Source organism: Osmerus mordax, chromosome 9 (genome assembly GCF_038355195.1).
Source record: "Osmerus mordax isolate fOsmMor3 chromosome 9, fOsmMor3.pri, whole genome shotgun sequence".
NCBI lineage: Eukaryota > Metazoa > Chordata > Actinopteri > Osmeriformes > Osmeridae > Osmerus > Osmerus mordax.
In genome coordinates, this window is record NC_090058.1 from 3,835,383 (window position 1) to 3,863,073 (window position 27,691).

Consider the following 27,691-nt stretch of genomic DNA (forward strand, 5'->3'; position numbering starts at 1 on the left):
TGTAAGGGACAATGTAACCTCTGCAATGTTAGTTTGACTTTCAAGAACGGAGAGCCGGAAACTCTGTATGTCGGCGTCCAACAGCCTTTGTGTTGCAAACTTGAGGAACTGATATGACTAACATTTATATACACATGGCCTACGATTTTAAATCAAATCTGGTCAAGTGTCAGTCACGAAGACAGGCAGCGCCCTCCTCAAGGACAAACATAACGGACATAACTCACATCAAAGCCAGTACTGGCTTCTTCAGACAGCCAAAATGTGCAGCTTTTCAGCCAAATATAGGTCTACTAAAGATGCATGACATTACAATGAAAACGATATTTACCAATATTTCATGAAAACAATTGGTAAATTGATGAGTTTGAGCGAAAGGCGGGAGAATGGCTTACAAAGATGTATTGCCACAATCAACTCTCAGATGGCTCTTTACTGCCATCTGGTGTTAATTAAGGGAGAGAATAAACTTAGCACTGATGGGGAGCACACTATCACTGAATTTACTCTTAAAAGAATAATTTGTCTACTGGCAGCCAAAAGTGGACCTTCTTAGACTAAATGTAGCTCTGGAACTCAATAATCCACCCACTCCCCCCACTCTCAAAAAAACAATTGTATCTCCAATACTAGATTTGAGAATGTTTACTATCTCAGAGGAACACTTTGAATGTCAGCTTTACAGTCAAAATACAGGTAGATAACATTTAGACATAAATAAATTATGTATTACAAATACACACTTCATAAAAATGAGGCCTAAGGTAGAAGTCGTTACACCAACAACAGCAGCATACGTACACAGGCGCTAACAGGGTGGGTCATTTGCACCAGCAGGTAGACAGTGTTACAGCAGCCAGAACTCAGCTACAGGCTAATCTTAATCTATTAAATATTCTTCTTAGACTACGCATAGTTAATCTGCGTTTGGGGAAACGGGGCTTTGAAACCATTAATTTTAATCTCGAATGGGGGGGGGGGGGGTTGAATTAAATAATCAATAAATAATAAATGAATTAATTCATAAATGACTGTGTGCTGTGTCTCTAGAGCTAGTACATTCCGCTGCAGGACTACTGGAGGCAGCAGTTTTGACCGTTGCCCTCGCGGGAGCGAAGACACATCTTGGGCTTGTAGCTCTCCAGGTACAGCAGCTGCTTGGAGTTGAAAGCCCCGCGTCGTTTACTGAGAGAGGAGGTGAGAGAGAGGGATGGAACACTGTGTGTTACTAAGACAAACTAAATGTAAGCTTATTAAATGGTGTTCACTTAGCAGACAATGTTATCGCTTTTATCCAAAGAGGTGTATCAGGGGGTATTTGAACATACAACCTCTTGATCTACAGTCAAATGCTCTACCGCACTGGCTCCAAACTTTGTTTAGCAATGTGAGAATGTGGACTGTTGTTACATTAAATTAACCAATAAATATTATACTATATCTATAAAGAGTTAGCCGTCAGCATGACCTTCGATAACTACATTTAGTAGTCCTTTCAGAAATTCATTGTGTGCCATACAGCAATCGTCAGACAACGATTACTTACAGTCGTATGAAGTGGACAGCATCTTCGTACTCCATTCCACATTCAATGAGGGCCAAGGCCACCAGAACAGGAGCCCTGCACAGAGGACACAGACCGTGATCATGAACACTCCTGAGTCTTGGTATTAAACCGAACACTTTGATGTTTGCTGTTAAGTCGGTTTCTACAGCACAGGAGACAATTGAATGTCAACTCGTTTAAAAGAACAGTGCTGCAGGCACGAACCAGACACCAGCAGGTGACTGAACCATACCATGAGATGAGATCAAAACTAAAGGCAAGCTGGAACAAGGGAGATGAGTTGGCGTCAAGGCAATACGCTCCTAAAATAGCTCAGAAGGACAGAAAGTACTTCACGGCAGATCTGATGAAAGTCCTAGGTTTTGAAGGTTAGTAAAAGGAAGATAAGAAGATAAGCTAGTATTAAAGCACAAAACCAGCAGCTAGAGCCTAGAAGATAAGATAGATAAGCTAGGTTGAAGGTAAGCCAGTGTGCAGACCGTCCCAGGGAACGACACACGAGAGAGCAGATAATCTATCTGAGCCTGGCTTCACTGACCGGCCCAGGCCTGCCACACAATGCACGGCCACACAGCAGCCTGGTTCCTGTCTGAACTTGGCCTGGAGCAGATGCAGCCAATCATCCACCACTTGCTCAGGAGGGGCGGAGCCATCGTCAAACGGCCAGTCCTGAAAACCCAACAGAACATCAGAGGAATGGATTTGTGGCTATGCTGGTATCTTTTAAGCCATTACCAAAATGTGTTATTTTTTTAATGACAGCATAAGGGGATTATCTTGTGTTTTTCTCACCAGGACTTGGATCCCTTCCTGTTCTACTGGGGTTTTCTCATATGTTGCAGCACACACTCTCACAAGGGTTTGCACGCCAAACGCCTTCAGGTCCTGAACACATAGGAAATAAATACATATTCAGTACTGTATCATGCGTCACATGTTGTTGCATATAATATTTAAAGCAGGACAATCACACCATATGATGCAGAAGAAATTATATCTACACAGGCTGGGATGAACACATGAATGTAGGAAGCAGTTCATATTCATGTCTGTTCTGCTGTACCTCTATGAATTTGACCATCTGGGAGTTGGTGGGGTTGTGTGTGATGAGGAACCTCATACAGTCGTATCTGATCTCGACAGGGGCGGGGCGATTCATTTTGACGGGCAGGTGAACAACAGCTGTCTTCCAGGAGAGGATTAAAGAGTTCCAAGATGGGGTAGATAGATGAGGGGGAAAAAAACTTCTAGTAAAATCTACAATTTGCCAAGCCTATAGTGCAATAAGAAAGGAAAAATTTGAGAAAAGAGGTTTTATCTTTTCGACTTCCACCTCACAATCACCCCATTAAGGGAAGAAAGATGGATGGAGAGATGGCGGAGAGGAAGAAGAGAGGAAGAGGGAGTAAGCAGCTAAGGGTCTGGCTGGGCTCTACCCTAGGCATGTACTGGCAGTAGAGTGGTGCAGCCTCCTGTATCGCTGCTGCTTGGCTTCGGGTTGGCTAGTCTTCATAAGGTTTGGCTGATCTTTAGATGGCAGTGAGGGCCTTGCTTTCATACAGGGCTATCTCCCAATTCACTTGTCCACAATCAGCAGGTGCTGTGCCTGGCAAAAGTCTCCTCCCTCCCTCGCAATCGCCATAAATGTGCAACCTGTGAAATACATGAATCAGAGACAGAGAGATTTATTTAAGTTATACTCAACCTTTACCTGCACGCTAATAGCTAATAATGAGTCCTTGCTGCCCGTGCTAGATCCACAGTCATTATAATGGACTATGCGTCCATTCAGCATCACAGAGATTGTTCTGTGGGTATCAAAAAAACGGGACAATTAATTATCCCAAGACCAGAATGCACTAAGAATGTCGCTCTATCCCGCCCATCTAATGTCGTCGTCCAAGGTGATCCAGGCAGTATCGTGATGTTTCCAGTAGAGATTATCGATACATTGACTGTTGAGACCGATGATTAAATCAGTTGTACAAACCGCCGTGTGAGCTGAACGGTGTGTTCATTGAGCGTGCACAAGGCGATGTGACAGCCCCGCGTTCCAGACCGACCATTGATCCTCTCTCTCTCGTTCACAGTGGCACAGCGCTCCTGGCAACGGCTAACGGCTCCGGTTTAAGAGACTACCGAAAAGAAATAAATCATAGAGATATCTTGATGAGAGAAAAGCTATGTTTTAAATACAGATAAGCACCGGTATTTATGCAACACACATCCAACATTTTGTGAGCTCACAGTACCAGACAGCTACCAGACTTTAACCTAGATCCCAGTCTACTATGGCTAGCGCTAGCTACTGCTGCACAGTACTGTTAGAATGGATTAGAAGCCATTTTGGGAGTCAACAGCCAGTCTCGATAGCCATAAAAAATACACTTTCAGAGCTCGGGGCAACCTAAACAATCCAGACAATGTATAGCACTAACATTGTTTATTTACTTACGAAAACGTTGTTAGGCGATAGCCGAAATCCCAGTATCACTATTTAAGACAAGGATAACACATCCGCTGACAGACGCGTAAACCTTGGAGGTTACTAGGCAGAATGTCATGTGACCGCACTGCCAGAAATCTGTTTACGACAGTAAAGACAAGTGTATTCCCACCTTCACCACTAGATGGCGTTATTATCCCTGTCTGACATTTAAAATGGCTTTAATTCAGAGATCAAAATCAGAATCAGAATTTGGTTTATTCGCCATGTAAGTTTACACAAAAACATAATTTACTGTGGCAGGAAGGTGCATACAATAAACACATATGGATCTTAAATAAAAAAAGTAGAAATTTACAATAGTCTAATTCTGATTCTTGATACTGATACTTGATGATACTGATGATACTTGGATGCTTAATGTCCACCATAACCAGTTGTAGCTATCTTTTCCATTTGTCTTGAATATGGCCATGAAATACACAGGAATTAATCTTTCTCAATAATGGCAACCCTTAGCTGATAGGTGAAACAACTCTCGGTCCTTTCAGGTGCGTGGTATGTATAATGTGTAGGTGTGGCAAGTCCGCTCTTGTTTCCGTGATAAAGACGATCCCAGAGCAGCTTGAATTTCTGTGGTAAGCCAGCATCTCATGAATAGATAAACACACCCACCTTATGTTTAGGAAATAAAAAATGTTCACCTTTGCCAATAGCAACACACACATATAGGCTATACAAACACACACACATACATACACCTGGGCTTGGGGACTGTAAAGTGTGTTCTGACGCAGACCCTCCAGATCAGGTTTGACAGGGTTTCAGGGGAAGAAGACATAGTTTGCTTTGTAGAGTTTCCTGCTCTGTTTTCAGTTCCCTGATTTTATATAATCCTTGCTACACCCAAGGTAAGGTATTTTAAGATGGCTTTATTGTCTGTTTATCTTTATTTATAGGCTAATGGAAGCTTATTAAGTATTGATATAAAAGGAAATTATTTGTATTTCGCTTTGTTTGAAAGTCTCTAAATTACTAAAGAAGGAAGAGTGTTACTCGGATGTTTGATCTCATGAAACAAACTTATTTTCAGCTCTGGCATACAACCAGCACATAACTATAATATGATGTTATCATGTATAGTATTTGTCCTAATTATTATCAGTTTTTACTTGTTTTTGCTAGTTGTCCATGAGTATGTATGCACCTTTCTTAATGCTTTAATTAAACAACCACTTTTTCTGTGATTGGATCTAGTAAGGTTAACATACATTAGACTGTATGCCACTCTACCTCAAAGACTGTTAAAAACGTAATTGATGTGATTAGAATGAGGTGATATAAACCAGCATGGGTAGAATATACTCCACCCTTTCACCACGTTTTCCTAAGCACAGCTAACTACAAGTCAAAAAGCTCCTGTCTTTATATGTAAAAATAAACTACTACAGTAGTCAGATACAGTAACACTTTTGGTAGGTTATTTTTTATAATGTCGTATTTGTATATAACACCCATCTGTGGCTGAAATTAGGATGTTTTCCATTACAGTTTCTATATTCCTGTGAAGCACACCTGTCGGCAATCTGTTTAGTGCAGGTAACCTGGAAACCAGGGTTGAAACACAGATACTGTAACGTAGAAACATGAAGTTTATGTTTCCAGTAGTTTAATCCTATATAGGCCAGTAACTTTGTTCATATTCAAACAAAAACTAATTCCTATGTAGGATTGATCACTCCAAGACAGACACAGACAGACGGACAGACACATTTGGTTGTTTTGTGGAAAGTTCTCAAAGTGATTTATGGGGTTTTGAGGCCAGTCTGCCTTCAGCACTTATAAACCCAATCAATCAAATCCCACTGGATAAATTAAAGAGGTGTGTTGCAACAGCAGCTGCTTTAGTTCATTTATGTACAGTATGCTTTTGTTTAGGCTCCCCATTAAATGCGGGAGGATGATGAGTCACTGCAGCATTCCGCATTCCTTTCACGGAGCGTGTCCTAGTTTGGGAAATATAAACAGCTAAAACTAAATCCCCAAGTTCGGTCAAGTTTTTGCGCCTTGAAGTTTTGACTTCGTCCAATGAATTTTGTTTAACCTAAACTGTAACCCACTAATAAGGACTTGCCAATATCCAGTGGAGAATGTGGGTGTTTCCCAGAGTTCAATAAAAGATAAATGATTTGAAATCTTTCTGCCACTCTCTTGATCATAATGTACGGGGTCCACTGTGCTTTGTCTTATAAACAAATCTACTAATCTTCTTGTTATAAATCTGTGTGTCAAAATAGGGCCCAGGGGCTGGAAGCAACCCACTTCCTTTCTGCAATCCAGACCATGTTCTGTTTTATAACAGACAACTTTGTAAAACATTATTCAGTAGTTTTAATCTTGTTCCAAAGCAAAACTAAGTGTATTAGTGAGGTGTAAGGACCTGGGTATTTCAGCAAGGCTAAGGGCTTGGGGTCAGATGGCTGAGCGGTTAGGGAATCGGACTATTAATCAGAAAGCTGCCGGTTCGTTTCCTGGCCATGCAAATGACGTGTCCTTGGGCAAGGCACTTCACCCTACTTGCTTCGGGGGAAATGTCACTGTACTCCTCGGGAGGAATGTCCCTTTACTTACTGTAAGTCGCTCTGGATAAGAGCGTCTACTAATTGACAAAATGTAAGGGCTAAGGGAAATGTGTTAAGAACTAGGGTATACAACCTCTTTGGGAGGAGTCTATGTGGCCAGGTTGGCATGACCCTGTTTAAACCCATTGCTTAACGTTTATTTTTCTCTCCTGGGTCTTGCAGGTGTGTGTGTGCGTGTCTACAGGAGTGTGTGTTTTAGTCCCCTGCCAGGCAGGATGAACTGGTCCGGTCTGGAAAGCCTCCTCAGCGGGGTGAACAAGTATTCCACCGTCTTCGGACGAATCTGGCTCTCCATGGTCTTCATCTTGCGCGTCATGGTCTTTGTCGTGGCCGCTCAGCGGGTGTGGGGAGACGATAGCAAGGACTTTGTCTGCAACACGCGCCAGCCCGGCTGCACCAATGTCTGCTACGACAGCATCTTCCCCATCTCCCACATCCGCCTGTGGGCCCTGCAGCTCATCTTCGTCACCTGCCCCTCGCTCATGGTGGTGGCCCACGTCAAGTACCGCGAGGAGAGGGATAAAAAGTACACGGTTCTCCACGAGGGCTCGCACCTCTACGCCAACCCGGGGAAGAAGCGCGGCGGGCTGTGGTGGACCTACCTGGTCAGCCTGGTCTTCAAAGCCAGTTTGGACGCAACCTTCCTCTACATACTCTACTACATCTACGATGGCTATGACATGCCACGCCTGTCCAAGTGCTCTCTGGAGCCCTGCCCGAACACGGTGGACTGCTTCATCTCCAGACCCACCGAAAAGAAGATCTTCACCCTGTTCATGGTGGTGTCCTCTGCCCTGTGCATACTCATGTGCATCTTTGAGATGTTGTACTTGATCGGGAAACGTATTCAGAAGGTGATGGTGTTACACGAGAAAAAAAAGAGGACTCTCTTCGCCGAGAGCCACGAGCTCACCGCTACTGCCCCACTGAGGTCACAGGTCCTCCGGGTGGACCCGACACTCTCATACAGCCAACAGAGTCTCTGCAGGAAGAAGAAAGAGCAGGGGGCAGCTGCTTGTGCTACCTCCTTGTTGTAGTTTTCCTATTGGCTGGCTGGGTTCCCATTCCACACCAGCATTCCAGTTACCATTATCAGCCACAATGTAATGGTCGATAGGTAGGCTACATGATTTAAGAAAGCTTTTTGCGGTTCAGTTTACTGTATATAATTGTTAGCATACATACTGCTGAAAGATGACTAGGCTACGAATACCATGAAACCAGTTGAGCAACATGTACATTTTAGCATGTGAGATACAATGGCTTGGACCTGTTTCAGGACAGGATCCTGTACAGGATTCTCAAGTCTCTTAACAGTAAGTCTGACTGTAAGTCAGATGCTCTCTGGACGTCTGATCATCATAGACTGTGTTCCACACACACACTGCTACTAGACTTCTGAACTTGAACTGTGCCAGATCCAGGAATCGCCTGATAAAAGACCATCTAAAAAAGGACTGTTGAATGCTCACATGTATAAAACAGTATAACTGTGTTATGATATGTGTTTCCATTTGTTTACTAAAATGTCATGTTGTGTACCTTGATTTTTCGGCAATAGGCCGAATGAACAATATAGCCATACATAACTACCTTGAGTTCTTACACTACTCATCATCAATGACACTGAACACAGCTCACTGAAACCATTACAGCACATTCTGTCACTCAGAGAGAGCAGCAATACAAACATTCTACAAATGAAGTTAGTCACAGATGGAAAGACAGTTAGGGTAGAAGTGACTAATCTCTGGAAAAAGGTTATTTTGCTGATGTTTTTATGATTAAATCTGTTCTGCCCATAGATTTTTTGTATTTAGTATTTATGTATTTAGTATTTATGTAAAAAGTCTCTCTCTCTCTCTTTGTCTGTCTGTTTTTTTGTGTGCTACCTAGGCAACCAATCCCATTTCCACTGCAGTCAACTGAAGTCGTTTGATTTGGTTAATGAAGAGTTATACATTTTTGAAGGAATTCAAATCACAATAGACCAAACTCATGGAATTGTAATGGAATTAAGATGCATCCTTGGTACGTCGAAATGTTACACCTCCCTCTCTCTCTCTCTCTCTCTCTCTCTCTCTCTCTCTCTCTCTCTCTCTCTCTCTCTCTCTCTCTCTCTCTCTCATACACATAAAGGTTTTGTTCTATGCAGCCCACACTGCTTCTTTCTCTCAGCTGAAACCTCATTTTAAAATAGCAACCTTCCTCTGTAGCCCAGTGCTTTTATATGAAACTGTTATATAATACACACCTCTTGATCTGCTCCTTGCATCTCTGCATCTCTCTCCTTCAACTGCACCCTCTATTATTCTCTCTATCATCTCTCTCCTTCTCCGTCTCCCTCTCCCTCTCCCTCTCCCTCTCCCTCTCCCTCTCCCTCTCCCTCTCCCTCTCCCTCTCCCTCTCCCTCTCCCTCTCCCTCTCCCTCTCTCTCTCTCTCTCTCTCTCTCTCACTCTCTCTCTCTCTCTCTCTCTCTCCCTCCTATCCTTTGTGTTATCTCACCATTGGAGACAGCTCCTTTTGTGCTTTCTTATCACTATGGCGACTGTACCCTCGGTCTTCCTGTCACTCAAACACCCACCGACAACAAATAAATGGTGAGGAGAGGTTCAGAGTAGATGGACACAGTCAAGGAGTCTCTGGTTCATCAAACAAGGAGACATTACCCTCTTACAATGGCAGAAGTGATTTAGAACCGGTATTGTTGGAATTTATGAGCTCAAATGTCATACCACAGGGCTGATAATGGGAAGACCATAGCAACAAAAGGACAATGCTGATAATGGGAAGACCATAGCAACAAAAGGACAATACCTCGATTTGAGCTTAGTGTCGAGGTTTCACTACAACCTTCATCTGTGTTAGTCTAACTGACTCTGAGGCACCTGGCAGATATTCAACAGCATGATTCATCCACTCTCCTCCCACTCATGTGCCCAGGCATCATTTCACACAAACTGTAGATACAAACACGCAAGCAATAAGGCAGCAATGCTAGTGCTACCACAGATTTAGTTCAAACATAATGTCTCCTTCAATCTATTTGACTGTGATTGGGGTGTTAACAAACCACACATGCATCAGTGTACATGAAAACGACACACATATCATTGATCAATGTCTGCCAACAACCCCCCCTCTCTCTCTCTCTCTCTCTCTCTCTCTCTCTCTCTCTCTCTCTCTCTCTCTCTCTCTCTCTCTCTCTCTCTCTCGCACACACACACACACGGAACACAATGTTTTGAAATGCTTACACGCTTATAAACAACAATTATTTAAGACAACTCATAATTGGCTTAAAACATGGAATGTGGACAAGAAGTGCTCTCTCTAATACATCCTCCTTATGATGTGTATTGGTCCTCTTGTGTGTTGTAACTGGCACATAAATTAACAATTAATTATAACAGCCGCTCTGCTCTGCTCTTCTCTCCACCCAAGACCCCCCCCCACCCCCTCCCTCCCTCCATCTGCCCCTCCCTGGCCTTATTCACAGTGATCTAATTAATCTGCACAGAAATAGACAGACAGACCTACATTTCTTCAGGAGATCATGCCTTACATCGATACCCCAATACACACTGAAGTTGTTTGTGTGTGAGTTTGTGTGTGAGTGTGTGTGTCATAGAGGCTAGGTTACCAAAAGGTTACGTGTCACATTTGACCGACAGTAATCTTTATTTGCACAATGATTGAACAATTCCTCACACGGCAGGTTACAAACAGTTCCCTGTACATCCTCATCACAACACAGTATCACTGAGTTTCCTTATGATGGTCAGATCCATCACTGTCTGGACAGACATCTCCAAGCGGTCAGAGCCATAAAATGTCTATCAAACATCAGAGCACTTTAGTACATATTTGATCAAATAAACCTGGTTTCTTTCAAGTATTTGTTAAATATAACTCCATCACAAAATGAATATATAAGAAACATAACACTATATACTGATATTGCAAATCTAAAGGTGTGTTGCTTCAATATTACATTCACAACCTCCTCCCACATGTAAATACAAACACAAATCTGAAATCATCTAAATACAGTTTGGCTTATGGCGGCATCTCATTTGATATGAAACATTGGATACAACAAAAGTACATTCAATAAAGCAGCAGTAGCAGATTTTCATGGGTTCTCTGTTTAGCCTTTTAGCTGGCGACAAAAGTTGATGAGAAAACAGCAGCACAACCTTCTGACCAGTCACCCTCACTATACTGCAGCCCTCCTATATGTAGCCTGTTGAGAGTTCATTGTTCAGTTACTCTCAAACCTTTGGTAGTGCAGTAAACCATGATTGGAGTGATCCTTGAAGGAATAAATATAGTGTGTGAAAATAAGCCTTTAAACACAGATTGTCTTGACTAGTTACTGTGCATTGCTGAATATCGAGGCAACTATCATTCAGATACACAAGGGGCAGCATCCTTAATCACTGTCCCTTACATTCAGTAGTTCTGATTCGACTGGGCTGTAACTCGAGTTGACTGATAATTGCGCAATTATGTGCAAATTATATACACACCTAGTAGTGGGGACTTCATCCCAGTAAAACAGAGCTGTGTCATCAACTGAAGTCAGGCAAACACAAACATTACTCCATATATTGTTAACACCTGTCCAGTCACTGACATAAGAACTGCAAAGGGGTTGGGTAGGGACAGAAAGGATAGAAACAACCTCCTGGGATGAGACACAGCCCTTAATCAGTGTACATCTCTCCAGCTTCCTCCTGGCAGAGTTGCGATGTCACTTCCTTATCTTTTTTACTTCCTGTCTGAATGGAGGGTTTGAACTGCCATGTCACCTTCCTGGTCAGCTCGCCCTGTGTCGCGTCTGCAACTGGCTCCACCCCCTTTCCGTCCGCCTCGGCAAACAATTCCGACAGGACTTCCTGCTCGAGCTCTGACCACATCTCCCAGGAGGGCTCCGTCTTAGGCTTGGATCTGGCCGGGTCAGAGTCAGACATGTCGGAGTCCCAGTCGCTGTCACCGGCAGCAGATAGGGCGAAGCCCACCCCAGACCCAGTGCTGTCAGAGTCCGAGTCCTTGGAGCCACTGTAGGGGGAGTGGCCTTCACTGACCATCTGCTGGCACTGTGGCCCCGCCAGGTACACGAAGCTGTCTGTCGACAGGAAGTCCCCCTCATCAAGGTGGGGGCCGGGCTTGAGCAGGGAGGAGGAGGGAGGGGCGGGGCTGACGTCAGAGGTGGGGGTGACCTCGGCCTGGGAGACGGGGCGGGCGGACACGGCCAGGTAAACGAAGCTGTCGGTCGCCACAAAGGGGTCGATGTCGCTGCTGTCGAGGCCCGAACGCCGCAGCGCGTGCTTGGTGGGGGACAGAGGGCGAGGGGGGTCTGCACCAGACAGGATGGCAGTGCCGCGCGCCGCCAGCCTCACACTTCCTTTAGCTGTGGTCGCGCCTGTTCTGGTGGTGGTTTTATCCTTTCCCTTTGCGCTGTCCAGAGGTTTGCTTTCCTCGCCCTGTTTCCCCACCTCCCTCCCCTCGGTTCCCCTCTGCTCGGCCTCCAACTCTGCTTCCTTCCCCTGCCCCCCCTCGCAGTGGGAGGAGGCCCTCAGCAGAGAGGGGTAACACCATTCCAGCTCGGAGCTCTCCTCCCTCCCCCACTCCTTGAAGCCGCTCAGCTCTTCCTTGTCCTGGTCCAGGGAGGTGGAGCTTCCGAGGTCGGACTCAGTGTTGGGCCGGTCGCTGTCTGACCCACCATCCTCCTCCTGGCTGGTGTGACTGGGGTTGGACAGCGACATGAACACGCCGCTGGAGTCGGACTCCAGAGTCAGGTTGGAATCTGGAGACCCGTCCTCCTTCTCTTCCTTCTCCTCCTTCAGCTCCTTCTCCTCCTTCTCCTCCTTCTCCTCCTTCTCCTCCTTCAGCTCCTTCAGCTCCTTCTCCTCCTTCCCTCCAGACCAGGCCTGTGTATCTGAGGAGGAGCCCAGGGGGAAAAGCTCAAGGCTGGGTTGGCTTCTGCTCTGGTCCCCTGGATCTCTCCTCATCCCGGGCTCATCCCTCAGCTGGCCTGCCGTCTGGGCTCTGTGTGGATCTGGCTGGCAGTGAGAGAGGTCCAGGTGGTCAACAGATGCCAGCTCTACTTCCACCTCCTTGGCCCTCCTCTCCAGCTCTTGCAGGGAGAGCTCAGAGGCAGCACTGGAAGGGGGGTGGGAACCCCCGAACCCAGAGGGGGGTCTGAGCAAGGGCCAGTTTTTGAGCGAGCCGGTACAGAAGTCCGAGTCACCCCCCCAGCCCTCGTCCCACAAGGTGTTCACCATGTCCAGGACGGTGTCCCAACCCTCCACCTCCTCCGCAACCTCTCCTCCACTCTTCTCCACCGTCACCTCCTCACCACCTTTTCCCTCTTTCACAACCGCCTTTTCTGCACCTCCCTCATCCGCCACCGTTTCTTTCTCTTCCTCCACCTCTCCTTTCTTCTCCTCCATCTTCTCTTTCTCCTCCTTAACTTGAACGGTCTCAGCCTCCTTCTTCTCCACCCCTCCTCCATCTTCTTTCTCCATCACTACTTTCTCATCCTTCTCCACCCCTCCTCCATCTTCTTTCTCCATCACTACTTTCTCACCCTTCTCCACCTCTCCTCCATCTTCTTTCTCCATCACTCCTTTCTCATCCTTCTCCAGCCCTTCTTTTCCTTTCTCCTCCTTCTTCTTCTTGCTCTCCATCCCTCTGGACGTCTTCCCGCCTTTCTCAGATCCCCCGACCCTGGTCTTACCACCCGCCCCCCTGCCTTTTTCCTCCTTCTTGTCTGCTTTTGCTGAGAGTTTCTTGGGCTCCTCCAATTCCCTGAAGACCCTCCACTGCTCTAGAGACTGCTCCTTCAGGGAGGATCGTCCCAGGAGCCCCACCATGCTGGTCTGGTGCTCGGTGAAGGGAGTGAGTCGCGGCAGGTTCTTCTTATCCAGGGCTGCCTGGGCCAGGACGGAGGGGAGCGGAGGGAGGATGGGGAGGTTGTGGACAGCTCCTCCCTGTCTCACTGTCCTCTTCCTGACGATGAGCCTGCGAGGCCAGGTGGACTCCATCCCCTGAGAGCCCATCCCAGGTCCGGCTCCAGGCCCGTTCCCTGGTCCTGGTCCTGGGGGTATCTGTCTAGGATGGTGGGGGGTGGTATCCTGGTCTGGTTCTGGGAAGACTGAGTCTGGTCCCATTACTGAGCCAAGGGGTTTGGTTCTGACTGGTCCAAACTCACCCTGGACCTCTGATGAAGAGTGCCTTTCTTTGTCAGTCTTCCCTTTCTCACTCTCAACCTCCTGTTTATCTATTTTCGCCCTCTCCTTCACACTCTCTGCTTTCTTCTTTTCACTCTCTTTCCTCTCCTTCTCTTTTCTCTCGCTCTCTGTCCTCTCCCTTTCTTCCCTCTCTCTTTCTATCCTCTCCTTCTCTTTTCTCTCCCTCTCTTCCCTCTCTCTCTCCATCTTCTCCTTCTCTTCCCTCTCCTTCTCTTCCCTCTCTCTTTCCTCCCTTTCCCTCTCTTTCTCTCTCTCCTTCTCCCTCTCCTTCTCCCTCTCCTTCTCCCTCTCCTTCTCCCTCTCCTTCTCCCTCTCCTTCTCCCTCTCCTTCTCTGCCCTCAGTCTTGCCCTGTCTTCCCGCTCTCTTTCTGCCCTCCACAGCTCCCGCTGTTCCCGCTCTCTTTCTGCCCTCTCCCTCTCCACTCTCTCCATTTCCACTATTTCTCTCTCCTTCTCTGCCCTCACCCTCTCCCTCTCTCCCCTCTCCTTCTCCTTTACGTCTCTCTGAAGGTTCTTAACTGAGAGTTGCGTCAGTGGTTGGGCAGAGTGGTACGGGTGGTGGGGGGAGTGGGGAGGCTGCGGCGAATGGGAACGTTGGAAGGACGGGTGAGGGGAGAGGGGGGGTGGGTAGGGAGAGTGGGGGGAGAGGGGAGGGGGGTAGGGAGAGTGGGGGGAGAGGGGAGGTGGGTAGGGAGAGTGGGGGGAGAGGGGAGGTGGGTAGGGAGGGTGGGGGGAGAGGGGAGGTGGGTAGGATGGGTGAGGGGAGTGGGGGGGTGGGTATGATGGGTGAGGGGAGTGTGGGTGTCCATAAGATGAGTGGGGTAGCATTTGAGGGGAGTGGGGTAGCCTATGGGGGGAGTGTGGAGGTCGATGAGGGGAATGCTGGTGTCGGTAGGGGGAGTGGGGTGAGTTGGGTGAGTGGCGATGGTGGGAGGGCGGGGAGAGCTTCAGACTCTGGGTCTGGGAGGGCAGGCGAGGCTGGAGGGGGGGAGGCGACATCTTCAGACTCTGAGTCTGGGAGGGGCGGTGCTTGGCTGGAGAGAAGAAGACCGGGGTGTGGTATCCTGAGGAGAGGGGCGAACCAGAGAAGGGTGAGATGAGGGGGGAGGTCATGCTGCTGCTGTGGGGGTACAGGGACATGCACCCACCCTGGCCCCCTGGAATCAGGAAGCTCCTCTCCATCATGTCCCCTGCAGACAGCTCCAGACACTCCAGATGCCTGGGCGGGGTCAGAACCTTCCAGGAGTGCCTCCCCAGCTGGTCCTTCTCCTTCCGGCTGCCCTCCTGGTGCTGATGGTGCGGATGGTGATGGTGCCTCTTCCCACTCGAGGTGGACCCCGAGCCTCCAGGAGCCGAAATGGACGACACACTTGGGGAGACGGATCTCCCAAACCCCCCAGGAGACCTCAGGGACCCCTGGCCCTCCTGGCCCAGCTTCAGGGAGTCGTAGATCACCCTCTCGTCCAGACGACGAACCATAGAGGTGGCGGACGTGGAGCGCGGTGGGTCGAACATGTCGGGCAGCCCCAGTCCCGCCCCTGTGCAGCGTCCCAGGGAGCCGTTCCTGGAGAGATCTTGACCTCCCCGCGACCCCAGAGTGCTGTGGGAGGAGCCGTGGTCGATCTGTTCGTTGATGCACATGGTGTCGTAGATGGAGCGCTGAGGAACGTAGCCGTCCCCGTAACCGTCACCCACCTCGATGACGCCACCCTTCTCCGAGCAGCACGGACTCTGCCGGAAGCAGCCCGGACGACTGAGAGGCTTCCCCATGGTGGCGTTCTCCTGTCTCTCTTCTCCTTCTCTCTTCTCTTGTTCCTTGTTCGTACCTGCACCTGTCCCCTGGTTTCAAACTAATATGGGCCCGTTAAAGGTCCACCGGTGTTCCATAAAAGTGGTTCCAAGTCTAAAAGGTAGACGGGAGATTCCAAAAATATTTCCCCACCCAAGAAATATGACGATCTCTAAACATGGGAGATGTTCATTTCCAGTTTCCAGTTGTTGAAGATGTTCATCTGTGGAAAAAACCCAGTACAGCAGGTTTCTACATCTCTCAATGCAAAGTAGCGGGGAAGAGAGGAATTATTTCAGTCACAAACAGGGAGAGAGAGAGCAGTTTCTACGTACAAAAGAAAACAGGACATGTTGCATCTTCAACATCTGCTTTCCACAAACTGTAATCACCTGGAGAACCACGCAGTGAAATGTAGCTTCATCTGTTCAGTATCATTTCTTCATGGTCGTCGCTTCCTTCTCTCTCTTCCTTCTGTTCCATCCTCTACCTCTGCATCATCTCCTTAGATAGGTCCCTACATCAGCACACTCCATTCTCTACGTTATCAATGCAGAAATATGTTCCATTACAGTGTCATTGCTGTGGCAGTCGATAAATCAATCAATCAATCCATCTTTCTCTGAGTTCCAGTAAACGGCGTCTCTCCGTGTTATAGAGGTAGAGCTGCACATTCAATGTTAACCATCCAGGCTGACAGAGAAAGTGATTTTTTGACAAATGGTCTCTTATTCAAACACCAACGCAAACCACCCCCCTCTCTCTCTCCCTCCCTCTCTCTCTCTATCTCTCTCTCTCCCACCCTCTCTCTCTCTCTCTCTCTCTCTCACACAATTACAGCCTCCCCTCCCCCATGCTCCTCGGCTGCTTCAGGGCTTAAGTGGTTTATAGCAGCTAGAGACCAACTTTCTCTCTTTCTCCCCGTCTCTCTGTCTGTCTAGCTCTTTCCCTCGCTTTCCCTCTCCCTCCCACAGTCACACTCTCGTCCCCCTTTTCTCTCTATTTAGGTTTGACCTCAGCAGGCTTCCATTCCCTCACCAGACGAGCTTCAGCAGGGGAAATCAGGAGAGCAGAAGCAGAAATAAGGACAGCATTAAAGGAATGACATCTTCACTGCATCTAATCCCACCAAGGTGAGGTGACACATTAAATGATTGCCTTGCAGTTACATAAAGCTGAAGCAAAACTGAAGAGAAAACAATAATTAATGTATTTGTATGGCAGGCTGCAGTTTTAGCCTTCAGTGCTGAGAGATGCTGGACTGAAATATATTCTATACTGTTTTCATCTTTTACATCGACAGTACCTTTCTGCCTCCATCTCTCCCACACAAACTCTTTTCTCGCTCTCTATTCCTCTTGTACCACTCTCCCTGTGCCCCATTCCTCCCACTCGTGCCCTTTCCTCACATGCTGTGAGAACGTGGTCTGGCTCCCTGTGCTCCTCTCCTCCGCTTCCCTCCTCTCCTCTCCTCTGACGATTTACAGTCATGTAACATGGCTCTCTCCGAAGCAGGAGTCACACACACACACACTCTCACACACACACACCCACACTCTCACACACACACACACTCTCTCACACACACACACACACACTCTCACACACACACACACACACACACTCTCACACACACACACACTCTCACACACACCCACACACCTCAGCAGCAGTGATCAATACCCCACTCAGTGAAACACACTCAAGCACAAGGAGAACGCCTCTTCATGCACATTACCATAGACAACAAGCTGCTGTGATCAACCATGATGATATTTATAAATGGCTTGGTGATGAGTTTGAAAAATATATTTTTTTCTCACAACGGGGTTGTTCTTTAAATGATTTCATAAAGTATGACATGTTTAAAGATTGGCAGGACTTTTGGCTAGTGGTGTTCTTGTTCTTTGATTAATCTAACCAGAGTAAATGGAGAATCATGATAAAAAGATTATCATGAATAAGCTACTCATGACAGTATACAGCATAGCCTAACAGAGAGGGTAAATTCTATATACATTGTTTCATCGTTCTTCCCGCTAACTAACAAATAATAAGCCGCATTAGACGTTAACGGACAAGTAGGTTCGAAGTAGGGGTGGGCGGATCGATCTATAGTATTGATAGTATCGATTCCAATGTTGGTATCAGTATTGATCGATACTCGCGTGATGAGATCCATACTTAAGTTTCCATTTATCTTCTCTACATGCAGTACAAAACACCGCTCCTCTCACTGTGCTCAAGCTAACTTTGCTCCTCCCCAACCTCCCCTGCTATGCTGTGAGATGTTGCCGGTGTTGTGCCAAGGCACTATCCCCGCCAGGATTTGCATCCCCCGGCCGTGGCAACGCGCGTGCACTCAGAGAAGCACTTCGAATTCACCTCTTAAATGGAACAAATAGCGACGTGGAAGACTCGACAGGGTTTTCCATAGTAACAAGGGACTCATTTATTTACATAAATACGCTTATTTGTGGAGATGTCTGATCTTTTCTAGCAAAAGTTACAGAGGGGAATCAGGGGATACACATTATATCAGGCCGTTTTTTCACGTGATATAATGTGTACCCCCTCCCCTAACATGCAAAGGGTCTGTCAATGAACACAGAAGTTACAGAGGGGATATACATTATATCAGACATGTGTTATTTTCTGTGTTCTTTTGGTCACAATGAACAACCTGAGATAATATAGAGATGTCTGATCTTTTCTAGCAAAAGTTACAGAGGGGATACACATTATATCAGGTGAAAAAATTGCCTGATTTGGAGTCATCACAGAGCCGGTACCACAGAGGTCACCATATCTGACGGCCGTCAGAATGTGTGACCCCACTGTAACTGCTTAATAAAGGACTTAAACTTTAAAACTATGGTTTGGGGTAGTTATGTAACCCCTTCACACTAATCTGGACACATGTTTTCTTATTTGGAGACCTGATATAATGTGTATCCCCTCTGTAACTTTTTCTAGAAAAGAGCAGACATCTCTATATTATCTCAGGTTGTTCATTTTGACCAAAAGAACACAGAAAATAACACAGGCCTGATATAATGTGTATCCCCTCTGTAACTTCTGTGTTCATTGACAGACCCTTGCATGTTAGGGGAGGGGGTACACATTATATCACGTGAAAAAACGGCCTGATATAATGTGTATCCCCTGATTCCCCTCTGTAACTTTTGCTAGAAAAGAGCAGAAATGAGTCCCTTGTTACTATGGAAACCCCTGTTCAGTCTTCCACGTCGGTATTTGTTTCATTTCAGAGGTGAATTCAAAGTGCAGCAGTTAAACTCTGCTTCTCTGAGTGCACGCGCGCTTCTGCGGCCAGGGGATGCAAATCCTAAGATAAGTGCCTTACATTTACATTTAGTCATTTAGTAGACGCTCTTATCCAGAGCGACTTACAGTAAGTACAGGGACATTCCCCCAGAGGCAAGTAGGGTGAAGTGCCTTGCCCAAGGACACAACGTCATTTGGCACGGCTAGGAATCGAACTGGCAACCTTCAGTTCGCCAGTTCGCCTTGGCACGACACGCCTTGGCACGACACCAGCGTGCACTTGCAGTAACATGACCCAGCAGCACACTATACTAACAGTATTTTTGACAAAATTATTTGGCCTGTGTTTTATTATGATCATAATCATGATCAACTAATCACAAAATCATTCAATGATCATGAAAGTTCAAATTAGTATATCGATGATGCATTCACTTCATAAATTATGAAGCATTGCTTTCCCCTACACGAAAGAAGATAAGCTGCTTTTCTAAGTAAAAAGTATCGATATTGGTATTGGCAATACTGGCCCTGTATTTACTTGGTATCGGATCGATATGTTGCAGTATCGCACACCCCTAGTTTGAAAATTTGTGACCAATTCATATTCCATACAGCAGGTGGCAGGATGAGCTCATTTGCAGAGTCGATCAACATCAGAATTAGACAAAGAAAAAATAAGCGGAAGTTTAGACAGGGGAGAAAAACGTGTACAGCGATAATGACAACATATCAAAGTAATAACGGTATATACGGAATACAAACTGTACAGTAGATATGGAAAGTGAGAGAGGTAAGGACTCGTTCATTACTGCAGTATATTGGTCTGTATATGGTCGAGACCAAATGTATTCTGTAAGGTTAACCATACCGACTGTTCTGAAACTGCTGACTTTCTCGCCTCTTTTCTAGCCCCTGATACAACCCCTAGAAGAAAGACGGCTGTAACAGGGAGCGCGAGAAAGTTGAAGGACAACGCCGCTGACTGGCACAACCTCATCTTGAAATGGGACAAACTGAACGACGAAGGATCCACAATAGCAAACAAGATAGTCAACCTAGGAATCAGTAAAGGGTAAGTTAAGGTCCTAGTAGGCATCCTGTTGCGCTACTTTTGTAAATCAATAGCCTGTCCTAGTTAAAGTGGTTGGATAGCTCTGTTGATGTTTTAAATTAATTTCCACTACTCTCCCTATATCTTTCAGGTCACAGCAGCAACATAACATGATGCTGGAAGACCTGGAAGGTTCCATCAGCACCAACACGGAAGAGACAGCTGGTCACAGCCGAGAACTGGAGGAGGAATGTTCCAAGCTGCTGGCTGTGGTCGACAGAATGGTGAGTGACTTGAATAAATCGTACCACAGCCAAAGGAAGTTCGGTTCCAACAGCGGCTAGATGCTTTTCACTTAAGTTTTACCACCCAAGGACTAACATTCCGTTTTATTTTTTTTTGGAAGTAGAATGGTCCTGGACTTGATAAGTCAAATTATTACCCAGGGGTTCCCTTCCATGTACCTAAAACGAAATCGTTTTTTTCATAAAGCTGTAGTTAAACGCTCACCCCTCTCTCAGAGCCGTGTGGTGTCTAAGATGGAGAAGCTGGTCTCCACTGGGAAAGGAGTCCTGGAGCTGGAGATGTTCCAGTGTGGAGCAGCAGGCAGACTGACTCCTCTCTTCCTCACCTGGCCCACAACTCTGTTTGGTAAGGCACACCTTAGTTAGATATAACTAACCACTACTGCTTTCCTGAGCGATTTTCACAAAAAATGGTAATGGAATTTCAAGAAGAAAAGTACAATATTTTTTTGGCATCTTCAAGCATTATTGGGAGTAGTTTACGATATAATCAGGAAAGGCAGGGTAGAGAGGGGAAGACAAGCAGAGAATGTCCCTGGTCGGATTCGAACCTGTGCCGCTGCCAGCCCTTAACCTGTGACCTAAATATACAAAATATCTCTGATCATCTTAGTGGAAGTGTCCGCCAAGCTGTACGAGGCCTACAGCCAGGAGCTGCGACTGAAGCAGGCTATTCTCCAGGAGCTGGCTCACACGTCCAGCCCAGACCTCTCCATGGTGCACCTGTCCTGCTGGCTCCACCAGCCCTACCTGGATGACAGCCTCAGACTGCAGCTGGAGGGACTGCTACTGGAGACAGGACACAGGACACTGTGAACAGATGGGACAGTTTGTTTGTACATAAATGTTGTGTAAAAAAAAAAAAAATCTATATTTTTATAGATTCTATTTAATGTATTTAAGTGAAATACTACACTTACCTGTTTAAAAATGTATTAAATCAATGAAAGAACTGCAAACGGCAGTTGGTTGTCTCGTACCAAGCTAGATTCACTTTTAGATCACTCTCTGTATTGATGAAATGATACAGTAAGTGTCTTTCTCACATCCTTTATTGAGGAGAATGAGTTCAACTGTACAGCTCAGCTCATGAAATGATCGCACTGCACTATCATAAACAACTGTCACAAGAAACTTAATAAAACCACAATATCCTCAGTTCCTTCTCATTTAATGTCCCCCCTCGCATAAATTCCCAATGGTATTATTACAAACCTTTTTATGTTTGGAAAATGTTACGCCAGAATATATAAAAAGTAATAAAATAGTGCAACTTTTTTTTTAACTGCCTTTGATATTTATCTACATATAAACATATCACAAACAACTAAGCACTTTTTTTTTGTAGTATTTTTTTTTAAAGGAAGGGCTATTTGTGTCTAAATATGAAAAAACCACATCGAAAAGAACGTTTACAAATTTACAAAGAATACTGAGAACCAATACAATAAAAATCCACCCGATCATGGAACATCAACATGGCGGATGGTAACTGCTTGTCCGGCCTCCTCATTCCCCAACCGTCTGCTTTCAGATCGCCCCATATCATCCGAGAGCGCAGATAACGAATAGCTTTAGGATGAGGGAGGGAATCCGGAAGACAGGGCAAGGGTCACCAGCTGTATCAAAGCCCTGAAAACACCCCCTTCTCCCTTCTTCCCAAATCATTAATGTGACATGACTAGACGGGTCAACATGCACGATGGTGGTTACCCATCCAGATGAGTTAGATCAGTTTTTTTCGTAATTGGGTAGAGGAGGGAAGGACACATTTTCAGAGCGAGGTGAACAAGGCCAATGTTTCAGTCGGGGTTCGGTGGAGGGGGTGAGAGTCTGGTAAAGAGTTCGAGATCATTGTTGCGTCTTGGCCGCCTCGGCCTCGATGCCCAGCAGAGCGTGCACCGCCTCCAGGGGTACCCCCTCCGGCGCGCGGATGTGCATGGTGGTGCCGTCGGGCCCGTTCACGATGACGATGCGCTCCGACGCCGTGTCGCTCTCCGAGCCCTCGGCCAGCTGCATGGTCAGACCCTCTGTCTGGATGTAGATCTCCTGGCCCTCCTGGACCACAGCCTGACCCCCGGGGGGAGCCGCTTGGCTCTGCCTGCCCAGGGACGGAGCACTCTGCTGGGTCTGGCTGGGGGCAGGCGGCTTTGTCCCCGGTGGCTGCTGCGGCTGCTCTGACTTGTCAGTAGCAGGATCTGTGGCCAGAGCCTTCTCCAGCTCCTTCATCTGGTCTGCTATGTCACTGGTGCTCAGGACCTCGCATGGCTCAGCTCTCCCCAAGTCCCCCTGCCCTCCCTGGGCAGGATCGCTGGTGTCCATGGCCTCCTCGGTCCCAGGGCCGGCCGGCCTGCTGGAAGGGTTATCCTGGGGCATGGGGGTGCTGGGGGTGGCTGAGGCAGACGGGGCTGGGGGCTGTTTTGGGGGGGCTGCGGCAAAAGCGACTGGCTTGGGGCTTGATGGGACCACCAGAGGAGACACAGACACGGTGCACGTCTTCAGACTGCTGGCTGCTCCACTCTGAACCTTCAACAGGCCAGACTCTGGGAATGGAGAGGGATTTAAAAAGATAAACAAACACTATTATAACACCCACTATGGATCTATAGACAGTCAACTTTAACTGCTGATACATACAAGTTAAAATCAAAGTTTATTTATCACATACTTCATCATACAAATACAATGTGGAGTGAAATGCTTTTGGTGATAAGTGTGCTTATAAAGTCAAGATATAAAAAGTAAAATGATTTATGATGGTCCTTCAAAATATTGTACAGTCACAATAAATACACGTAAATGTAGCCTCCCTAAAGTTGAATTAAGTTCTAAAGGTCTGGACAAATCATTCTTGTCCATGTGGCACCGATCCATAGCATACCTTTAGTGTTGTTGGCCGTCTTCTCTAATCCGTTCTGGTGGATAGAGACACTGTTCATCTCCTCTGTCCTGTTCTCCATCTTAAACCTCTTGGACGGAGGAAGCATCTTCGAGTTCTGGAGCAGGAGAAAGGGCTTAATTACTTTACCTTCACGGAAAATATTACTTTCCAGCCATTCTTACACAGTCTGACAGGATTACTTATTATGAAGTGCAGGATTTGATTTTTTTTTTGTACTATCTGCTAACGTTGAACACGGTTGGCAAGGAGACGTTTTTGTTTACCTCCATGTAGCGGACATTCTTGGTTGCCAGGTTTGTAGAACTTTGGCCTGGACCAGGATTCAGAACCTTCAGTTTGTTCACCTCGTCAAAGATGCCGAGACATTTGGCAACCTGGTGAGCAGATTTTAAACATCGAATTCATAAACGGTTGAACGTTTTATTTCTTCCAGTGACAACTTCTTCCTCACGATCAATTCAATAAAAAAAAAAATTGTCGCGAGGAAGAGCTACACAAAGATATAGGAAGAGACTAGAAGGGAGAATGAGCGAGTGCGTACTTCCATGTTGTGAACCTCTAATGCGGTGTGGACTCCCTGGGGGTTGGAGATGTACTCCTGGGCCATCTTCTTCACCTGGCTATGGAGCTGCTCAAACTCACCATACACCTCAGGAAAGTGGGCCTTGGCAGGGTGGCCTTTCTCCACCTGACAAACACACACTTAGTGAGCAAGGGAAAGACATACGCAGCCTTCTGTGACAAGAACCAGACTAGTTCACACATCTGAAGGAAAAAGACCAACTTAGCCTTCATGCTTCCTGTATTTACCCTTCATTAGAAAACCGTTAGAAGTGAAAGGCACCATGTCCACAGAGACAGTGCCTTCTTCCTCAAACTTCACAGGCTGTAGGCGTTAACCTAGTCATTTAAGCTATTCAAGTAATGTCATAACACCAGACTGTACCATAATCATTTACATTTAGTCATTTAGCAGACGCTCTTATCCAGAGCGACTCACAGTAAGAACAGGGACATTCCCCGAGGCAAGTAGGGTGAAGTGCCTTGCCTAAGGACACAACATCATTCGCAGCCGGGGAATCGAACCGGCAACCTTCTGATTGGTAGCCCGATTCCCTAACCGCTCAACCATCTGACCCCCCCCCCCCCACCCCCACCCCAGTGTAGCAACAGGGAGCGTTTACCTTCATGAGGAGGAAGTCCCACAGGCTCATGGCCTTGGCTAGGCGAGGAAGGACCACTTCCAACAGCTCCTCATTTTCACACTGGTGGACCACCTATGCACACGCACAGGAAAATACAGGGCTCACACAAAACCTGGCAAATATGAATACATTGTGGTTTGTTTAAAGGCAGGGTAGGTAAGTTTAGCTAAACTAGATATTTTTGCTTGTGTTTGAAAGTATCCAACCCCAATTATCCCACCCCCTTCCTTCAAAAAGCCCCCTCCCCCCTCTCCCGCCCAACACATAAAAACACTGCTTGACTACTGCTGGGAGGTAGGTAGATAGTCAGGCAAGTAGTAGTCCAATCATTGCATTGAGTAGATCTTCAAAAAGTGCTTCTCAAAAACATGACCTATCCTAGCTTTAATTGGCAGTACCTCTTTTAGTCTCTCTTGTCTTCTCTGGGCAAGCTGCTCTGTACTGACGCCCCCTAGCTTCGGAGGCCTGCCACGACGCCCTCGTCTAAGTGGTAGACCCACCACCTTGGGGGGTATGGGTCCCCTGGGTCTTCCACGGCCCCTGCCCCGACCTCGTCCACGGGGCCTGCCCGGTCCCCTCGACTGGACCCCCCTTAGTCCGGCTGCTGCTGCGGGACCCAGGGCTGGAGAGGGGTCTACCTGTGGAAGGTACACAGGAAGTCATCGGTAAGAACAGGGGTGCTTTTCAAAAACATGGCACTTACATGACATTTACAGTGTTTAGAAATGGTAAGGCTATAAATGAATGTTTTCCGAATGGTCGAATGTAGAACCTTCCGACAGTTTTACACAGTAGTAAATAGGTCTCATGAGAAAAGCAGAGTTCTCTATCCACTGTTTTTGTTCTGAAAAGTCGACTTCAATACTTCCCTCACCTTCAAACGCAGCCATCAACAACCCATACAAGCACAAACATTTATTCTGACAGAGGTCTGACAGATGGAGCTGTGGAAAGGTTCTGTGGTGTCTTACTTTGTGTAGAGTGGCAGGGGAGGTGGTGCCTGTCTTCTTCGTGTCCTCATCTTTCTCAGAACCTGTCAGTTTGTCAGCAGGGACCGAGTTCCCCTCCTCTTCTTTCTTAACGCTGTTCGCTGCCCCAGTCTCAGGCTTCTTTCCTGGGGGGTCGTCATTCTGGGCTGGCGGGTCCTGGGCGTCCCCGTGGGTGGGGTTTAGTCTGTAGTGTCTAGTTAAACCCCCATTCCCTATGTATGCCTTGTCACATGTTTTACACTTATGGGCCCTCTGCTTGTGGCTGTAGCTCATTGTCGACGAGGATCCTTTGCCTTCCTCTCCCTCCTCCTCCTCTTCGCTGATCTCCGAGTAGTCATCGGAGTCCGACTGGTGGCTTTCTGCCAGGTCCTCGGTCTTGATGAACTTGTAGTCTTTGGCCTTGTACTTGGGAGGCCTGGACACCCTGCCTGAGCGGGTCTTCACCTTCAGAGGCTTCTTGACTCTCGTTTTAGCCTTCTGCTTCTCCTTCTCCACCGCAGGCTGGGCGGCCGGAGTAGTGGCAGGTTTGGCGGAGCCGGCAGGGGTGCCATTGGCCCGGGGCCTTCCTGGAGTCTTGACTGTGGTCTGGACAGTAACGAGTGGGGTTTGGACGCTACTTGTAGCTTGTATGGTCACAGGAGTGCCCGGGGCAGGAAGTTTGTGAACGACAGGGACCAGACTGCCCACCACGGGGGTGGAGCTCTGCAGCAGCAGCTGGATGGGCGGTTCTCCGGGGTTCTGCTGGAGAAAGTACTGCTGTTGGCCCACCACGGGCGTGATGTGGATGATCTGGGGGCTGCTCATGCCACCGTTGGTGGAAACTTTGACCTGAGGTTGAGCGACAGCCAGGGACTTCTGCTGAGGGATGGTGATGGTGGTTGTGGTCAGTGGCTTCAAGTCCTGCTTGGGGGGCATTTGGACCTGGATTCTGATTGGTTCTGGCTGTAGGGTCAAACACAACACCGCTTTTAAGTAACACACACAATTAGTAATTTAGCAGACACTCTTATCCAGAGGGACTTACAGTAAGTACAGGGACATAGGATTACATGTTTCCCACAAAATGTATGCAGTTTTTATCTTTCATAACAGTGAAAGGCCAATATATATATATTGTTTTACCTTTTTCTGGATGAGACGAGTACCGTTGCTGGACTGAAGAGCCACGTGTTTGGCTACGTTCTTTAGCTGCTGAGATGCGTTCTGTACAGTGGTCAGTGGCTGCGAGGGTGCCGTCGATACCTCTGTATTAGTGACAGTTGTAAAGAGGCCAGTGACAGGGTCCAGTGTGGTCAACACTTGCTCAGTGGCTTTGGGGGTCTGCTGGTTAACGTGAACCATAGACTGCTGTTGAGATTTTGTGACTTGATCTATCACTTGTTGTAGCTCGTTGGGGGCCAGTGCTGTGCTGGGGACGAACGTCGATGAAGCAGGGATATTTTTGACCACTTGGTTTTGCTCGAAAAGGCGCGCCGCTTCGGTGTCCGTTACTTGAACTAGCTGCTGTTTTGCCAATTGCTCTACGAGCTGCTGTTGCTCCTCTGCTGTTAGACCAGACCCTTCAACGAAACTACCGTCTGGCTGCACATAGATAATGGTGGTTGCTGGCGTTATAGCGTTGACAAAGTCGGCGCTAATCGCCGTATATTCCGTACCCGTTGCAATACCAGAACCCCCATCAATTGCCATTGCGTTTTGTTCCGATTGCTCTCCGCCCTCTATTTGGGTGACAACCTGGCAATCGTCTTGTTTAGTGCAGCCCTGGAGGAAATCAGCCAACCCCTGGGTTACGGTCATCACAGTTGCAGACGTTTCACCCGTCTTTTCGCCGACTTCATTTTGATTTGCAAATTCATCTACGGGCGTCTCACTCACAACCGATTCAGAAACGCACTGGACTTGTGATACGGTGCAGCTCTCTCCTTCTGTTTTTGTACTCAACGTATTGCTTTCATCCTCGTTGTCCGCCATTTTGACTGTTGTAAAGAGCAAGGAAAGCTCGCTAGATATTCATGCGCAGTCCCCGACCCAATCGATGTATTAGATAACACCGATGTCGATCGATTTCTTTGAAACACTTACGTTTTTATGTAATTATGCATTAATGTGTAAAATGTAAAAATTTTATCGGAAATTTTGCTAACCAGCGCAGTGAATCAGCACTGAAATAGGTAACGGTTTCGATGTGAGTTTTCAACAAGCCTTGGATAGGTTTTTTTCTCCTTCAGAGTCCGATGACACTATTTC

At 47.1% G+C, this 27,691-nt stretch overlaps 4 protein-coding genes across 5 annotated transcripts; 2 read left to right on the top strand and 2 right to left on the bottom strand.

Annotated features, from left to right (window-relative positions):
• Positions 1–636: 636 nt before the first annotated feature.
• Positions 637–4,118, bottom strand: LOC136948941 (protein tyrosine phosphatase type IVA 2-like). Its single transcript, XM_067243098.1, has 8 exons — positions 4,023–4,118; positions 3,558–3,702; positions 3,004–3,220; positions 2,631–2,749; positions 2,360–2,452; positions 2,106–2,236; positions 1,547–1,621; positions 637–1,185 (listed from the first exon to the last, which is right to left on the bottom strand). Exons 4-8 carry the CDS (start codon positions 2,724–2,726, stop codon positions 1,074–1,076), a joined length of 507 nt encoding a protein of 168 aa, XP_067099199.1. The 5' UTR covers positions 2,727–2,749; positions 3,004–3,220; positions 3,558–3,702; positions 4,023–4,118; the 3' UTR covers positions 637–1,073.
• A 687-nt stretch (positions 4,119–4,805) lies between these two features.
• Positions 4,806–20,033, top strand: gjb9a (gap junction protein beta 9a). Of its 2 annotated transcripts, XR_010877388.1 has the most exons (5): positions 4,806–4,924; positions 6,818–8,415; positions 8,461–8,686; positions 16,712–16,837; positions 19,902–20,033. XR_010877388.1 is itself a non-coding variant. In XM_067242697.1 (2 exons), the coding sequence occupies exon 2, from the start codon at positions 6,871–6,873 to the stop codon at positions 7,690–7,692; it is 822 nt and encodes a 273-aa protein (XP_067098798.1). In that variant the 5' UTR covers positions 4,806–4,924; positions 6,818–6,870; the 3' UTR covers positions 7,693–8,450. The 2 variants fall into 2 exon arrangements, 1 of the variants encoding a protein (XP_067098798.1); XM_067242697.1 differs by lacking the exons at positions 8,461–8,686; positions 16,712–16,837; positions 19,902–20,033 and having other exon boundaries at positions 6,818–8,450.
• On the top strand, positions 19,651–21,522 carry cinp (cyclin dependent kinase 2 interacting protein). Its single transcript, XM_067242698.1, has 5 exons — positions 19,651–19,782; positions 19,902–20,064; positions 20,195–20,327; positions 20,565–20,694; positions 20,962–21,522. Exons 1-5 carry the CDS (start codon positions 19,767–19,769, stop codon positions 21,162–21,164), a joined length of 645 nt encoding a protein of 214 aa, XP_067098799.1. The 5' UTR covers positions 19,651–19,766; the 3' UTR covers positions 21,165–21,522.
• Positions 21,385–27,647, bottom strand: znf839 (zinc finger protein 839). The gene is made up of 8 exons (XM_067242696.1): positions 26,567–27,647; positions 25,427–26,386; positions 24,854–25,093; positions 24,435–24,527; positions 23,792–23,938; positions 23,514–23,624; positions 23,230–23,344; positions 21,385–22,891 (listed from the first exon to the last, which is right to left on the bottom strand). The coding sequence occupies exons 1-8, from the start codon at positions 27,413–27,415 to the stop codon at positions 22,200–22,202; spliced, it is 3,207 nt and encodes a 1,068-aa protein (XP_067098797.1). The 5' UTR covers positions 27,416–27,647; the 3' UTR covers positions 21,385–22,199.
• Between the last annotated feature and the right edge of the window lie 44 nt (positions 27,648–27,691).

What these genes read in the sequence shown, in the direction of transcription:
- cinp (XM_067242698.1), top strand. An exon ending in AACCTAGGAATCAGTAAAGG is followed by an intron (nt 20,065 to 20,194) that starts GTAAGTTAAGGT and finishes TATATCTTTCAG; the next exon opens with GTCACAGCAGCAACATAACA. An exon ending in TGGCTGTGGTCGACAGAATG is followed by an intron (nt 20,328 to 20,564) that starts GTGAGTGACTTG and finishes CCCCTCTCTCAG; the next exon opens with AGCCGTGTGGTGTCTAAGAT.
- znf839 (XM_067242696.1), bottom strand. Translation starts at nt 27,415, where the DNA reads ATGGCGGACAACGAGGATGAAAGCAATACGTTGAGTACAAAAACAGAA. An exon ending in GACAAGAGAGACTAAAAGAG is followed by an intron (nt 24,528 to 24,853) that starts GTACTGCCAATT and finishes GCGTGTGCATAG; the next exon opens with GTGGTCCACCAGTGTGAAAA. An exon ending in GACGGCCAACAACACTAAAG is followed by an intron (nt 22,892 to 23,229) that starts GTATGCTATGGA and finishes CTCCATTCCCAG; the next exon opens with AGTCTGGCCTGTTGAAGGTT.
- gjb9a (XM_067242697.1), top strand. Translation starts at nt 6,871, where the DNA reads ATGAACTGGTCCGGTCTGGAAAGCCTCCTCAGCGGGGTGAACAAGTAT.
- LOC136948941 (XM_067243098.1), bottom strand. Translation starts at nt 2,726, where the DNA reads ATGAATCGCCCCGCCCCTGTCGAGATCAGATACGACTGTATGAGGTTC. An exon ending in AGGAAGGGATCCAAGTCCTG is followed by an intron (nt 2,237 to 2,359) that starts GTGAGAAAAACA and finishes TTGGGTTTTCAG; the next exon opens with GACTGGCCGTTTGACGATGG. An exon ending in GCTGTCCACTTCATACGACT is followed by an intron (nt 1,186 to 1,546) that starts GTAAGTAATCGT and finishes CTCCTCTCTCAG; the next exon opens with TAAACGACGCGGGGCTTTCA.